The 16207-nt window shown below is 35.2% G+C and overlaps 1 protein-coding gene across 1 annotated transcript; it reads left to right on the top strand.

Annotated features, from left to right (window-relative positions):
• The first annotated feature begins 333 nt into the window (after positions 1 to 333).
• On the top strand, positions 334 to 13737 carry LOC107657069 (solute carrier organic anion transporter family member 4A1-like). The gene is made up of 11 exons (XM_016445084.1): positions 334 to 913; positions 2094 to 2466; positions 3353 to 3443; positions 5575 to 5696; positions 5791 to 5902; positions 7508 to 7662; positions 7773 to 8022; positions 9477 to 9639; positions 10019 to 10194; positions 10840 to 11053; positions 11942 to 13737. The coding sequence occupies exons 1-11, from the start codon at positions 506 to 508 to the stop codon at positions 12107 to 12109; spliced, it is 2232 nt and encodes a 743-aa protein (XP_016300570.1). The 5' UTR covers positions 334 to 505; the 3' UTR covers positions 12110 to 13737.
• Positions 13738 to 16207: the final 2470 nt, after the last annotated feature.

The following is a 16207-nucleotide window of genomic DNA, read 5'->3' as shown; positions in this document are numbered from 1 at the left end:
GAATTTAGAGAAAAAAGTCAGAATTGTTCAGAATTACACTTTTGACAAAAAGAAGTCAGCATTGCTAGTATATTCTTAGTTCATATATCACAATTCAGATTTTAATTTTTCTTGGAATTGTGAGAAACAAAGTCAACATTTTGAAAAGAATTTGCAATTACCTTTTTTTATTTATTTTTTTATTCTGTGGCGGAAACGATCTTGAATCGATTTGCTTTTGGAGTTTAATAAGTTAAATTATTTACTGTGAATTTACTGAAGTTGGTGACAAATTAACTTTAATTAACTGAGTGTCTCTTTCTCACAATTCTTTGCAGAATTCCCCCCCCCCCCTAAAATCTGTATGTCTTCAGTTTAAACTGTAAGAAACTCCGTAAAGGGATAATTTTCCAAAGACTGCCATTGTATCACTCTGCAAAACTACACATAGAATCAGTGTTTCCTGTGGGAAAGTTTTGTTTTCTTACCCTTCACAAAGTCTGTCACAGTGCCCCCTGCTGGGGCCATGCCCCATCTGCTGAACAATGATACTTCCTTCAGCTCCAAGCAAGAGCTTCTGGTCCTACATGACAGTCCATTGGGACCCAGCCTGGACACATCCAGCCCAGTGGAGTCCCAGGGCTCTGGTCCAAATAGCCTATCTGGAGATGCCCACACTGTGCTCCACAAGAGAGGCAAACTGGGGCTTGACCACACAGAGCCACCCACTGGGCTGAAGTTTGTCCCGACAGACTCAGAGAATCTTTGTGGATGGGGAGCACTGACCCCACGATGTATCCAGACCTTCAACACCCCACACTGGGTTCTCTTCTTCCTCTGTGTGGCCTCCTTCCTCCAAGGCATGATAATCAACGGCTTTATCAACACCGTCATCACCTCCATTGAGAGACGTTTTGACCTGCGCAGCTACCAGGTCAATTCTTACATGTAATCTTAAGCAAATTTCAACATAATTATCCATTTTTCATAGTGTACATTCATTTATAATGTTGTGATGCCTAAATTCACAAAATGATTGATTGCAGTATTTAGTGTTTTATTTTGAACTTATTTAGACAAAATAGCCTAAAATGTCTCATTGGCCATAACATGAAAATTATTATCTGATATTTGGTATCTATCAGCCATAATGTATCCCTATTTAAATGCATTAAAATTAACCATTAGCCTATATGTTCAAAATACTTTTTTTTATATATATATATTGATTTGACTCACAATTTTGTAGTATAATAGATAGACCAAAAAAATAATTTAAAAAAAGACTTGCTACATGGACAAACTCTGCTTAATCTTAGTCTTAATCAAATCCAAATTTGCATATTGTGCTAATAATAATATTAGTTCAAAAGTTCAGTAAGAATTTTAAAAATATTTATGCACACCAAAGCTGCATTTATTTGATGAGAAATACAGTAAAACCAGTAATGTTGTGAAATATTATTACAATTTAAAAGAACTTTTATATTTTATTCTATTTTAAACTGTAGTTTATTCCTGTGATGCAAAGATGATTTTTTTTCAGCAGCCATTATTCAGTCTTTAGTGTCACATAATCGTTCAGGAATCATTCTAATATTCTGATTTGATGCTCAAGAAACATTTCTTATTCTTATCATTGTTTAATATTGCTTATTATTTTTGTGGAAACCATTATACTTTTTTTTTTCAAGATTCTTTGAGGAATAGAAAGTTCAAAAGAACAACATTTATTTGAAATAGCAAGCTTTTGTAACATTATAAATGTATTTTCTGTCACGTTTGATCAATTTAATACATCCTTGCTGAGTAAAAGTATACATTTCTTAAAAAAAAAAAAAACTTACTGACCCCGGTTTTTTGAATGGTATGTACTTTCAAATATGAAGTAAGCATATGCCATAGAATTTAATTGTAAATCAGAGAAGCATTACAGCCCATCCACCTTGTATATCACATTGGTTTATGGATAAAATTATTCCAAAAAGTATGCATGGCCCTAAAAGACACATCAGACCTAATCTCAAACATTACAGGGCGAACAGTATTCAAACTGGAATTTGTGTACACCTCACCATTATTAACACAATGCGTAATTTGTGATGCTGTTGCAGGCGGGACTCATTGCGAGCTCCTATGACATTGCTGCCTGTGTGTGCCTGACATTCGTGAGCTACTTTGGTGGTACTGGTCATAAGCCTCGATGGCTGGGCTGGGGTGTGCTCATCATGGCACTGGGCTCTCTGGTCTTTGCCCTGCCCCATTTCACCACACCACCCTATCAGGTGAGAGTACCGGAGCGCATGGGACTGTGCTTGGCCAATCACACCGAAACGTGTGTCGGCGAGGAAGGTGGGCTCTCGGCTTACCGCTTCGTCTTTATGCTGGGACAGTTTCTGCATGGGATCGGGGCAACCCCTTTGTACACCCTCGGGGTCACCTACCTAGATGAGAATGTCAAGTCAAACTACGCACCTGTATATATAGGTGAGTGTGATGATGCCATTAAAAACATGAAAATATGTCCTGTATTAGGCTGATGTTAGATATTTTATTCTGCTTGGCCTGCTTTTCCCCTATTTTTACATTTAGATGACTTCTGCTATCATCTAACATTCACTTATAGCTAAATGATTGATTAAGTGGTTAATGTTTTTATAAAATTAATTTGATTAGTAAAATTCTTGATGATAAATTTGTATTAAATCATAAAACACAGAATCCAGAACAATAAAATCAGAATTTGGGAGAGAAAAAAAAGATTTCCTAGAGCCTAATATATATTGGTAAAATTCAGTTGATTAGACTTGCTTTTTAATTATTGAAATTTAATTAAAGCATTAAAAGAGGATTCAGAAATAATCAAAACAATTGGGGTCCTAATATTGGTGCATCCCTGTATATTGATTGGACTTGATTTTGTCAGAGGGTTTATATGTGACTGTGTACCTGATTTCAAAAGTACTCAAGCACTCCGATCTATATTCTGAAATGCTTTTGTGTGAATGGAAAACACTCAAGAATTGATATTTACCCTCACTGAATCCTGTCATTTTGTCCCACTCAGACTTTGATACACCTATTCATTTTGTTTTGTTGTTATCAGTGAGAGCCACTAGTTTCCACCTCAGACATCAATAAAACCTCCTTCCATTGTTTTTCTCCCCAATGTCCAATTTTCAAAGGCCATTGAGGACAATCACTACCCTGCTTGCCCCCTCTCCAGACATAGGCACTGGAAATACAAACTGCATCTTACTGTGTCTTTTGATCGAAAACATGAATCAGTGTGAACCCAGACCAGCTTTCATATGACTAAGGGGGCAGAAGAAGGAGGCGAAGAGACTTGATATGCTTTCTTCTGTTTTCTCAGGGATCTTCTACACAGCTGCCATTGTAGGACCTGCGGCTGGATACTTGCTGGGTGGATTCTTTCTCAATATTTACACAGAAATCGACCAAACGTAAGTGGCTAATGAGTAAGAAAATAATATTCATTTTAGCAAATGAATACTCACTAATAAGTAAAGTAATAACAAAAAATGTATTAATGAAAAAGTTCATTTTTTAGTCCATATTTTATCTATAATTCACAGACATAATATACAGCATTACATAAGCAGTGAGTTAGCATTTTTAGATTAATTATTCCTGGAAAGGCTTTTACAAGTGTCAGACTCCTAGTGATAAATAGTTGAATTGCATCTGATCCTTATGTAAATCCTGATAGATATTTATTATCTTCATTTTGATGTAGGGATGCACCGATATTACAGTTTTTCTCGATTGCTAACACATAATTCATGAAACAATTCACCATTTTCTCACAACTATAAGCACAATCTCAAAACTACACACCAACTTGTGCAAACTTCAAACTTCCATGTCAAAATCAAATAGTTTAGTTTAAAACATGTTCTCTTTTGTCAGACTCAAACTTTGGCCTCAGATGACACAAACCTGTCAAATACACAGACTCTTTTCCTGCCTAGAGAACAGAGATCAATTCAAAACACTGTTACAAAAACCTCCTTTTGGGAAATAGGAATCCTTTTGCTAGTCAATGTCTGTTACAGTATACAACATAAATAGAGGGGTGCAGATACAATAAAATTCAGCAATAAACTTTAAGAAAAGTTTACTGTCATTACACTACTGTAAAGAGATCTTACAGTAAATGAAAAGCACTACAAAAGAAAAGTTCAAAGACCAAACAACTGAATATACAGCAAACACACATTGGAATATACTGTCAGTTACTTTACAGAAATAAATAAATAAATAATGAATGAATAAATAAATAATTAAATTCATTCATTCATTCAGCATCCTCTGCCAATTACAGTATTTGTATTATCCTTATTTGTTATAGCAGTTTCTTAGTCTTCTGACAAAAGACTTCCTACCCTAGACAGTCGTCTTTCAGTTCTGCAAAATTAGAGTACATATAAGGACTACTTGGCTACAAATCAATTCAACAGTAATGAGTTTGAGGGTGCGCTACATGTGCTACAGTATTTACTGTACATGAAAGTTCTCTCATCTGAAGTACTGCTACTATGTACTGTAATTATATTGTATGTGTAAGTAGTAATGAAACCTTGTAGATGAGCCTGTAGGGCAACTTCCCACATGGTCAGTCCATGCAGAAGAACATGCTCAACTATAGTGCTTTGTATTTCATCAGGAACAAATGACCTTTGACCTCATCCCCTTCATTTTTATTTATTCTCCCACTACCAGGATTCTATTTCCAAAACTCATAATCACTTGTGCTCCTGTGCATATCATCCTAAGATTCTGACCTGTGTGTCATCAGTTTTGCTACTTAATGTTCACACATGGATAAATGTGCGCTGTTTGAGTTCATTTTTTGATGCTTGAGTTAATTCTATTGTGTGTTTGTGTTTTTTGAATGAGAACATGGTTAAACCTGTGCAAAATGATGGTGTTTTTTTGTAGAGTTTTGCAGAAAACACTGAGCAAATTGGAACGTGTGTGCAAACAGGTGAAATGTGTTAAAGGTTTTGAGAAACGTGTCTTTGTTTCGGGAACTGTATGAATGGTTTGGAAAATTGAGCCAAATGAATCAGTTATAGTGTGTTAGCAATCGAGAAAAACTGTAACATTCTGGCCAATACCAAAAGGCTGTTAATTAATTAATTAACACACACACACACACACACACACACAACCTTTCATTTAAAATTCCACAAGTGGATTTAGGCATAAAAACAGAATATACATTTGTAGTGTATGAAAAATGGATTCATATCATTCATTCACTTTGATATTTGCTAAAAATTTATCTAATTACTGTCACTGACCGCTTATAAATGTCCTGTTTGTATTCACAATATAAATACATAAATAGGAGACTAGATGGCAGAAATGCAGAATTATTTTGAGGGTTACATTTAAATTTCTGTAACAGACTAGGATCGATTTGGACCCTGTGACTTCCATGACGAAGAACACAGACTGACATAAATCCATAGAAATAACAAAAACATAACAATTTGATTCAAATACTAAACTTTACACAGTTTCTTGAGTCACCTTTCTAAAGCTAAAATTTCTCTCTGTCTCTCTTAGGACAGAGCTGACTCCTGAAAACCCACTGTGGGTGGGAGCTTGGTGGATTGGTTTCCTGGCAGGAGGAGCGGCAGCTCTGGTTATCGCTCTGCCTATATTGGGTTACCCACGGCAGCTACCAGGTGCTACCCACATGCCCAAATTAAAAGAAGTCAAATGACTGCAGTACAGTATAGTATTAGTGTGAGTAACAGTCTCACTTTCTGTATCTTGTAGGTTCTCAGCGGTATGTAGCCATGCGGGTCTCAGAAGCCCACCAGCTGAAGGACGGCAGTCAGGTCACTGCATCTGATCCTCAGTTTGGCAAAACAGTAAAGGACATGCCCAGGTATGAACACATGACCGGAGAGGAAGGTTTGTTTCCTCTGCTGTTTTTTCAAACATATTAAAAGCCATACTTGTGTGACTATATGCCGCATTTTACCGTTTGTTATCATGTGCTGTACCACCATGTTTATATTTAGACACTTGGTTGATGGGAAGTAGCTGAGGTTGTAGTTTTCTTGACTGGCATATTCAGCGAATTCAGATGGGTGATGGGTCCCTAGACGATTTTTAAACATCCAGGAAATTAGCACTTTTCACTGACACTTTACTTTTAAAGATCCAACAAACTGCCACGTACAAGTTATTGGGTTGTTGTATTTCATTTGGTTTGCAAGTTTTCATTTGGCTGCAAAGATTCCACTAGATATCATTAAAACCTCTCCTTGTTTTCCTCTCCTCGGTCCAGTTTTCAAAGGTTATTGAAAGACAATTGCTGCATTTCACCAATAGGTCTTTTGACCGAAATAAAAGAAAAAAGCACAAATCAGTGCTGTCAGTTGCTGTTGTATGTTATCCATAAACGGCTATCTATAAAATTGAAATGTTGGAATAGTTGGCCAAGAGATGTCAACTGAACAGCATGTGCTGTTTTAACTTATAAAATGAAAAAAAAAGACTAGATGACTAAAATGGTAGATAGAATCATTTAAAATGCATGTTTTACATTGTTTTAAAAAGGATTAATGTATGTAAAACAAATAATTTTGGCCAGCTTTTGGTCCAATCCGTGGAAAAATAAGTACGCTTTAGCATACTTTCAAAAAGAGTACTTAAAACACTTAATTGCATGTTAAAAAGCTGTGTGTTTGTAAGAAAAAATCCATCATCAATGCGTTTTAAAGGGTTAGTTTACCCCAAAATGAAAATTGTGTCATTAATTACTCACCCTCATGTCGTTCCAAACCCGTAAGACCTTCATTCATCTTCAGAACACAAATTAAGATATTTTTGATGAAATGTGAGAGCTCTCAGACCCTGCATAGACAGCAACGCAACTGTAATGTTCCCAGGTCCAGAAACGTAGTAAGGACATCGGTAAAACAGTCCATGTGACATCAGTGGCTCAACTTCAGTTTTGCGAAGCTACGAGAATACCTTTTAATCGCAAAGAAAACAAAAATAACATTCATTTATTCAACAATTCTTCTCCCCCGAGTTACGTCTTCCGCCATTTTAGAGAGTACCCAAGAGCATAATCGACGCAATCAGCATTGTTTACGTTCAGGGGGAAAGCGCGCGCACGAACATAATCTGCGTAATCAGCGTTGTTTACACTTAGGGGAAAGCGTGCGTATGCGTTGTGATACTCTCTAAAATGGCGGAAGACGTAACTCGGGGGAGAAGAATTGTTGAATAAATTATGTTATTTTTGTTTTCTTTGCGATATATGTATGTAATTTCTAACCAAACTTTTTTAAAGTACAACAAAAGATAATTCAAACATAATGATTTAAAAAGACTTTTAATTTGACATTATTACAAAGTGTGCTTTTTAGTGAATTTCTTACATTGTAACATTGATAAATTACAATGTTGTGGTGCTCATTTGCAAGATGCAAGTCATTTAAATTACTGAATAAGTCATTTTCTCCCTTTTTCTCTATAGGTCAATGCTGCTGCTTTTGAAGAACCCTACCTTCATCTTTCTGTGTCTCGCTGGGGCCACGGAGGCCACACTCATAGCCGGGATGTCCACGTTTGGCCCCAAATTTCTGGAGTCTCAGTTTAGTCTGAGTGCTTCAGAGGCAGCAACCTGGTTCGGTAAGAATCACGTTAATCAAACTCAATGCCACACCCTCTTGCTCAAATTACTCTTGGCATATAGGAAAGAACTTCACCGAGTTGTTTTTAACTCCATCTTCTCTTTCCAGGGTATATGGTGGTACCAGCTGGTGGAGGAGGCACCTTCTTGGGTGGTTTCATTGTAAAAAAGTTGAACCTTCGCTGCCGCGGGATCATCCGTTTCTGCATGCTGTGTGCAGTGGTCAGCCTCATGGCTATCTTCATCTTTTTGGTACACTGTCCTAATGTGCCCATGGCAGGAGTAACCGCCCCATACTACAACTTTACACACAACCACTACAGCGCCCCCTACCTGCAGACAGAGATCCATAACAACAGGTATGAAACCCTGTGAATTCATTACTGTTAGATTAAATCTTTGGAGGTTTATCTGTTATTTATCTCTATAATCAACCCCAGTGGTGTTCTGTTGCTGTGCAAGCCTGGGAGAATGAATGAGCAGACACAGAGAATTGGTGCACTACCAAAGCATTCTCAACTTTATTCAGGAAGATAGGTCGCATTTATACAAACAACAACAGACTGGATGTCTCGGACATCCAATCAAAGTATTCAGGAGTTATATGTTACCTTATATGGATAGGAAAGAAATATAATTGTTGATTATAGGGTGTAAGTAAGATGTGCATATGCATTTGTCTAGCTGTGTAGGGGTGGCTTCAGTCGTTCAGTTGAAATAGCATCAGCACAGTGTGTATGTGTAAAAGAGGAAGTACATGAAGTACATCTATTTGAGAGATAAAAGGACAGAGAGTGAAGCCTTGAAATAATATTAACAATACCCACCTTGAATCATTTATGATTCAGTGGTTCACTTTGAAGATACGCTGAGTTTTTTATTTTATGCCTTTCCTCGGTTCTTAGCTGTGCGTTCAGCTCCTTTACCCCGATAATGTTCACTTTAACCAAATAAACTGCAATATATACACATATAGAGGGTCATTAAGTTTATTATTAGAGCAAGAGGTCAAAATCTACATGACATCAGTTTGAGATAATTGATTTAAAATAAATGAATCGACAGAATTAACTACTTATTGCTAATTTAGCACATTTATTATGTAATGTAAAAATGTGCCCTGTCCAGTTCCCCCTTACTTCTGCTTTCCTGTCTGGGGTCTACTGTCCTATAAAGTGAAGGGGGAAAAATTATTAATTAATTGATGTGAATAAATATCTTTGTTTTATGTTTTTCCCCTCAAAACCGAGGAGTGCTTTCTAAGGCTTACTTTTTCCCCTCAGCAAGCTTTTTCAGGATTTATTCAATGCAGGTTTTATCAATAGACATAAAGGGGCTTGACAGATAATATATTATTATTGATTTGTTGAGTCATATCCAGAAATGCCAGATTAATAATCCAACAAAAATGTTAAGACATTTAACTGTTCTGTTAGAGCGTGCTATTTCTATACAGTTGAATTTCTACATTTGCCTGCCAGTTCCACATGTTGTATTATGCTTTGAAAACTGCTTGTTTTTCAATAGACATTTAACTTGGGTTTATCTTGAATAGTTTGTTGTTGTTAAGACATTTTTGTCCCTTAGAAGAGAACACAAAAGTGTATTAATCACAACTAAATAATGAATTAAAATTAATTAACTTTTCAGTCACCTTTAGGTATTAATCTTTTTTAAATTAATCAAGTATGACATGTTGCATGCTTGTTTTATTACACAGCTAATGGTAGCAGGAATAAGGGAATTGACTGACAATGTGTTATTGATCGGTTGAGGTGAAATGAAATTTAAAACTAAAATACTTCTCTCTCAGCCTCTCAGATCTGGGCAACTTGACCGTAAGCTGTAACATTGGCTGTCACTGTGTTAAGGAGTTGTTTAACCCTGTGTGTGGTGCGGATGGAGTGATGTATTTCTCTCCCTGCCATGCCGGCTGCAGCTCCCTCAACCACACATACAGCCCCAGAGGCAGACAGGTACACAGACCCCATGTTCGACACTTTCTCAGTGTCACGTACACTCTTTTAACAACATGATTAATCAATTAACTCTGGCGTAATTGCACACATTTTGTCAGGTAATTGCATTTAAAGGGTCATATAATTTTTTTTATCTTTTGAAATCAATGTTTGAGCTTGTACTATGAAGACATATTGTAAGTCTCAGAACAATACTACACAGAAGTATTAAAACTAAGCTGCATAAATGTTTTTGATTTTTGCATCGATTTTGATGCAAAGCAAAAGTTTATTTTTTTAAGAGGTCTCAGAATTAAAAAAAAAAAAAACATGAATCTATCTTATTCTTGGTTATGAATTTGTCCCTATTGGTGTGCGTGTGTTTATGCATTCATAGGTGTTCTCTGGCTGCAGCTGTGTGGTAGGGAATATATCATGGGGAGAACAAGGTTTTGCTGAAAAAGGGAGGTGTGTGTCGTCCTGCAATCACATGCCAGCCTTCCTCACCTTCCTCTTCATCATCATCTTCTTCACTTTCCTCTGCAGCATCCCTGCACTTACTGCCACACTCAGGTATGACCATTGCATATACACTATGGTTCAAAAGTTTGGGATCAGTAAGATTTTTTTTCGTTTGACAGATTTGAAAGATTTTTTTTTAAATCTTTTATTTAGCAAGGTTGCATTAAAATGATCAAAATGAGAGTAAATACATTTATAATATTATAAAATAATTATATTTCAAATAAGTGTTGTTGTTTTGATGTTCCTATTCATTAAAAAAAACTGGGGGAAAAAGTATCACGTTTTCCAAAAAAATATTAAGCAACACAAATGTTTTGTAATAATGATAATAAGAAATGCTTCCTGAGAACCAAATCAGCATATTAGAATTATTTCTTAAGAATCATGTGACCCTGAGACTGCAGTAATGGCTGCTGAAAAATCAGCTTTGTCACCACAGGAATAAATAGACATTAAAATATATAAAAATAGAAAAACAAATTATTTTAAATTGTAATATTTCATAATATTGCTGTTTTTATTGTGGAAAAATACCTACTCTTTCACTTTTTATATGTATAAAAAAATATATAGTGTTTAAGTAGTAAGCTAGTATCCCATTCCAAACATATATAGTAGGATCTCTTGTGGCTTACCTTATAATACAGATGCTTGTGTTTATAGTATATTGTGATTGTCTGTCTTCTCCTGCAGGTGTGTTCCTGACAGTCAGAGATCGTTTGGACTTGGAATACAGTGGATCGTAGTAAGGACTCTCGGTGGGATCCCAGGCCCTATAGCGTTCGGCTCAGTGATTGACATCTCCTGCCTGCTGTGGGAGGAGCAGTGTGGGGAATACGGCTCCTGTTACCTGTACCACAACTCAGCCATGAGCCAGTACTCACTCATCGCAGGCATCATCTACAAGGTAGAGAAAAACACACTTGAAAATATCTGAAAATTATGCAAAAATGTTCCCAGAAATGATGACTCATTCCACATTTAATATACTTTAGATTGTATGAAACTCTTGAAACTAACTTCTCAATTTACCACAGGAGGCCATTTGCAGCACTAAATGACCTCCTGTGGTGCACTGACAAGTCAGTTTCAAGAGTTTCATAAAAGCTAAAGTATAACACCTCAAGTGGGGATCAAAAGTCTGAGACTATTCGTGAAAATGCTTCCATTTTGCTAATTTAATACAAATGTTTCTGTTACAAATTATATTATCAGCATAACAATTTGACTGAAAGTTAATTAAAAATAGCATGCATGTCATTACTGTATTTCTTAATATTTGATTTGTTGCCATTTATACATAAAAGTGACCTTAAGGAATATTAATTTAAAATTTCATTTTCGATAATAATGCTTTTTGCTTGCATTTTTGAAAATTATAAATCTTAAAATTTATAGTAGTGCCACATGATCCTTCAGAAGTCAATCTAATATGCTGATGTATTGCTCAAGAAACATTTCTTATCATCAATGTTGAAAACAGTTGTATTGCTTAATTTTTTTGTAGAAATCATAATACATTTATTTTTTTCAGTATTCACTGATGAATAGTAAGTTCAAAAGAACAGTATTTATTTGAAATATAAATATTTTGTAACATTATAAATGTTGCTACTGACCCTTAAATATTTTAATTCTTGATTCAAATTAGATTTTTAATCCCAGATTTTGAATGTGACCTCACTTATAATACATAATTCACTTTAAGATCATGTTCACATCAACCATATGAATTTTTTTAATTCAACTTCCTTCAATTTTGTTTTGACTTATTTAATTTCTCTGTTTTTCTCAGGTTTTAGGCACTATTTTCTTTTTGCTGGCTGCCATGCTCTACAAGCCGCCTCCCGAGTCTCCTCAGAGCAGCTGTGAGAGCACAGATGTGGGAGGGGGGGAGGCCAGAGACCTGCCAATCAAAGACCTCCCCGCTGAGATCATCTCCAACCAACACGCCGAATTATGACCTCTATCTACAAAAACACCTCAATGTGTGCATGTACGCGTCTGTGTGTGTGTGTGTGTATAAGGTCAACACCATCACTGTTCACTGTGCCCTGTCCCGCTGACTGTACATCGTTCCCACATGTGATATATTCTCAGTGGCCCACCAATCTGAAACGACCCAGACATGAGGACTGAAAGCATTTGTCACAATAAATGACCAAAGGTCAAAGTTGAAATCAGAGCATATATATTACATAAAAAGAACCTACCAAAAGCCAACATAATCTTAATTTGACAAGAAATTATTTCTGGGCATAAACTGATATTTATATAATTTCAATGTAAAATTTGAGCATTTTTGTAAGGAAAAAGCCATAGATGATACAGAAATAGAGCACTTAATATGAATGTAACGGAAAGAGAGTAATATAACTGTGCAGAACAAAGTGTTAAGCTGTTATAAAATATTAAAAATAGTGGATTCAAATGCTGCTCAGTTATACATAAAAAACAGACAATTAATTACAAACTGTGCCTTTAAAGAGTTTTGCATTAGCCAGCACAGTTAGAAAGAAATATTACAGAAAAAAGACGATATCCATTGAAATGTTCAACTCATAAACCCTTAAATCTCTTCAAAATGCACTTTAAACTCACTTCACTGATGGAAATATACATCTGAACCATGTACTGTAGTGAACTATGTGCCATAAAACCAAGTTTCGTCCTACAATGCAACTTTACACAGTTCTAGTCCACATTCTGATACCATCTAAAGCAAGTATGACTTGTGATTCTTGTATTTGATTTTCATAAATTCTGAATATTTGTAACATTTTAAAATGTGCTAAAATACTGTAGCTCAGGACTGAGCAGGACAGAGAGGCTTCAAGGTGTGATGTCACAAAGAGATGCAAGTGAGAGATGAAAAGGAAGCAGGTTTTCAAAATGAACTTTTTGCAACTGTATATTACCCAACAACACCCATGATGGGATATTCCTGAAAAGCACTTCACTTTGAGATTACACTGAAAATTATTCTTGCACTGATTTTCAGCTACATTCAGAATGGTATATTGTAAAACATAAAAAGACACTTTCTCTGTTGCTCATAAAATAAGCATGCAGCATTTTTTTTTTTTTGTATGTAGCAGGATTTTTTTTTTTCCCTTCCTTTTTTCTTTTTGGAACATAAAACTACCCCAAGCTGCTTAAATCCAAATATAAGACAAATATAACAAATATCTGCCACATAAACCTACTTTACTTATATTAAGTGCAACTAAAACATCTCACCAATGATACTTTATGTAGAGGTTTTTATTTATTATTAAATGCATTTGTTAGGATTAATTTTCTAATGTTGTATCAGAAATCTGAGGTCTCTTATTATTATTATGTTTTTCTTTCTCTGATGTGATGGATTTTGATGGATTACATCAACTCTGATGACAAACCCTGAATGACAATGATGCACTCGAAAATTGAAGATTTGCACAATGAAACTGAACATGCAACAACAAAGAGTAACATGATGTTTGTATTTGAGTTTGTGTTGGTTCATGTGTATTTTTTACTCCAATGACTAAAAGAAATGTGTCTTGTGTCACAAAAAGAGTTTGTGAGTGGGCCTGTTATTGTCTTTATTGATATTTGTTTGTGTGATTTTTTTTTTTTAACCACTGTGTTTCTAATCACTTGTAATATAATTAGTTTTGGTACTTTATTTGTCAAGTAATTTTTTATGCAGACACAATTAAGTAACAACCCAAATACAAACAAACAAAAGCAAATTGTCATATGTTATTCCTAACTATGTCTGTCTATATATGTAGACACACACACACACACTGTCTATTCAAAGAGACACATGAACAAATTTGCTTATTTGATTAGTGACTTAGAAATCTAAGTGCACAGTTTATTTCTTTTTCATTTTGTCATAAAATGTTTGTTTTTAAAATCCTAAAATTTATTTATTTTGAGTTTTAAATTAAATTTGAATCCTCCATTTTTAATACAGCATCAGACATTTGGGCCCTAGTGTATATTTAAAGCACCAATGTTGTTTAGTCATTACACAACTTAATTGGAATATAGAATATATTATTTACACATAATGTCCTATTTTCCATTTAGAATAAATCAATTTATTTAAGCCAACATAATTTAGTTCGATTAGGTCGATTTAAATAATTAAATAAAGCCATTTAAACATTTAGCCACTTTTCAGGTTCATACATTTAGGTTTATTTTTCCTATTCAATTTCTTATGCAATATCCAATTAATTATCACAGCTACTATTCACTGAGTGAAGCAAGCAATATACGCCGTTATCTTTATGTTGCAGTTCAGAAAGCAGCACAGTTCAGCACAACGGTAACCACAGAAATTCATAACACATAAAAGAACATAAAACACTCAAAAATAGCACTAACAAGTCTATCAATTTACTCAAAAACATATTACTTTCCCTATCCAGTCCAATGTTAGTAGTAGCTTGTGCAGGCTAATGCCATCAAAAATGATTCAGTCCCAACACAAATAGGATGTTGTAAAATTAAAGGTTACATAAAGTGTATTGAACATAAAGAAATCAGTTTTTCAGCAAAGTGGTTAAGAATTGTGTTGCCTCTTCAGGTCATCAAGTAAATAGAACAAACAGCAAAAAATCAGTTTTTAAGGCTTTCTTTGGTGTTTTATTGGCGGTTGGCCACCGATTCATTTGTACTGTTTGTATGAAGGTAGAATGACGTCAAAAAGATTTGCATACGCAGGGTAAGAGTTGTGGAAGTGTACATAAGACTGTAAGCGTAAATTAAATTTGCATGCGCAAGAGAAGCTTTGTAAAGGTGTAAATTGTGTTTCAAGCAGCATTTTACTGTTACTCCTAAGTGTAATTCATGTATTGTGAAACTGCAGCTTCATGCTAACGCAAAATAAATATGATCTGCATGCTTCTGACTTCCATTTTTCCGCGCTTACACTTTTGGCACGTTTTTTTTTCGCCAAGAGACGGTCAAAAGCACTGCAAGCCTGTGAACAGTGATTTGCAAGCGAAAACAACAGTTAAACGTGCCAAAAGTGTAAGCGCGGAAAAATGGAAGTCAGAAGCATGCAGATCATATTTATTTTGCGTTAGCATGAAGCTGCAGTTTCACAATACATGAATTACACAGTAACAGTAAAATGCTGCAAATATTTTTTTCTTGCGCTTGAAACACGATTTACACCTTTACAAAGCTTATCTTGCGCATGCAAATTTAATTTACACTTACAGTCTTATGTACACTTCCACAACTCTTACCCTGCGTATGCAAATCTTTTTGACGTCATTTTACCTTCATATGTTTGTTGATGCCACTAGATGTCACTCGCGATACAGTGTTGTAAATTTGTCCCGCCAACTGAAATGACAAGAGGTCACTCTTAGAAAGATATTGTAAAAAATAATAAGAGATAGAGTTTGTTCCATAAGATATGACTTGTGTGAACACACAGATAAAGATGATTAAACATCATGCTCTGAAGATATGTTCAAAACATAAGGATTTCTGCTGGGAAATGTCATAGTAAAATGTCTCTGGAATTAGCTGTGATGGACTACATTTCATCTTATCATTAGATTTGCAAATCCATTTTTTTTTTACCTAATTTGAGTATAACTTTTTTTTTTTACCTAATTTGTTGTAAAACATATCAAAATGTTAAAGCTAAAGATAAGAATTTAGAATGGAATATATAGCAACACATAAAGCGTAAATATCTTTAGAGGACAGCGACTGTTTCAGGTGATGTCGAAAGGAATGGAGAGGCTTTTGTGGCAGTGGAGAAAAGATAAGAAACAAATGAAAACCCTCAGAAGGGAAAGGCAAGGCTTGAATTGAGATTTACTCTAATGAACGCATGGCATTATATCAGGTCATGAAGCAGTGGGAGCAAATCAGAAGACAGGGAATACACGACACGGCTGTTTGTCATGGATCATCATAGTTTAAAATAAGATTAGTTTACTGTGAGAATATGTCTGCATGAAAAAACTAAACAAAAAAAAACATGAGTCTTAGTGCAGCTAAATAATAAATGACGATTGTCATTACAGCTCAGCACAAGATT

The sequence above is a fragment of the Sinocyclocheilus anshuiensis genome, unplaced genomic scaffold (assembly GCF_001515605.1).
Source record: "Sinocyclocheilus anshuiensis isolate Anshui unplaced genomic scaffold, SAMN03320099.WGS_v1.1 scaffold1453, whole genome shotgun sequence".
NCBI classification, from domain to species: Eukaryota; Metazoa; Chordata; class Actinopteri; order Cypriniformes; family Cyprinidae; genus Sinocyclocheilus; species Sinocyclocheilus anshuiensis.
This window is presented reverse-complemented; position numbering and strand designations above follow the sequence as displayed.

Bases quoted from the DNA above. Each gene is read 5' to 3' on its own strand.
- LOC107657069 (XM_016445084.1), top strand. From the start codon at position 506: ATGCCCCATCTGCTGAACAATGATACTTCCTTCAGCTCCAAGCAAGAG. The intron at 914-2,093 runs GTCAATTCTTAC...ATGCTGTTGCAG, and splicing joins TTGACCTGCGCAGCTACCAG to GCGGGACTCATTGCGAGCTC. The intron at 8,023-9,476 runs GTATGAAACCCT...CTTCTCTCTCAG, and splicing joins ACAGAGATCCATAACAACAG to CCTCTCAGATCTGGGCAACT.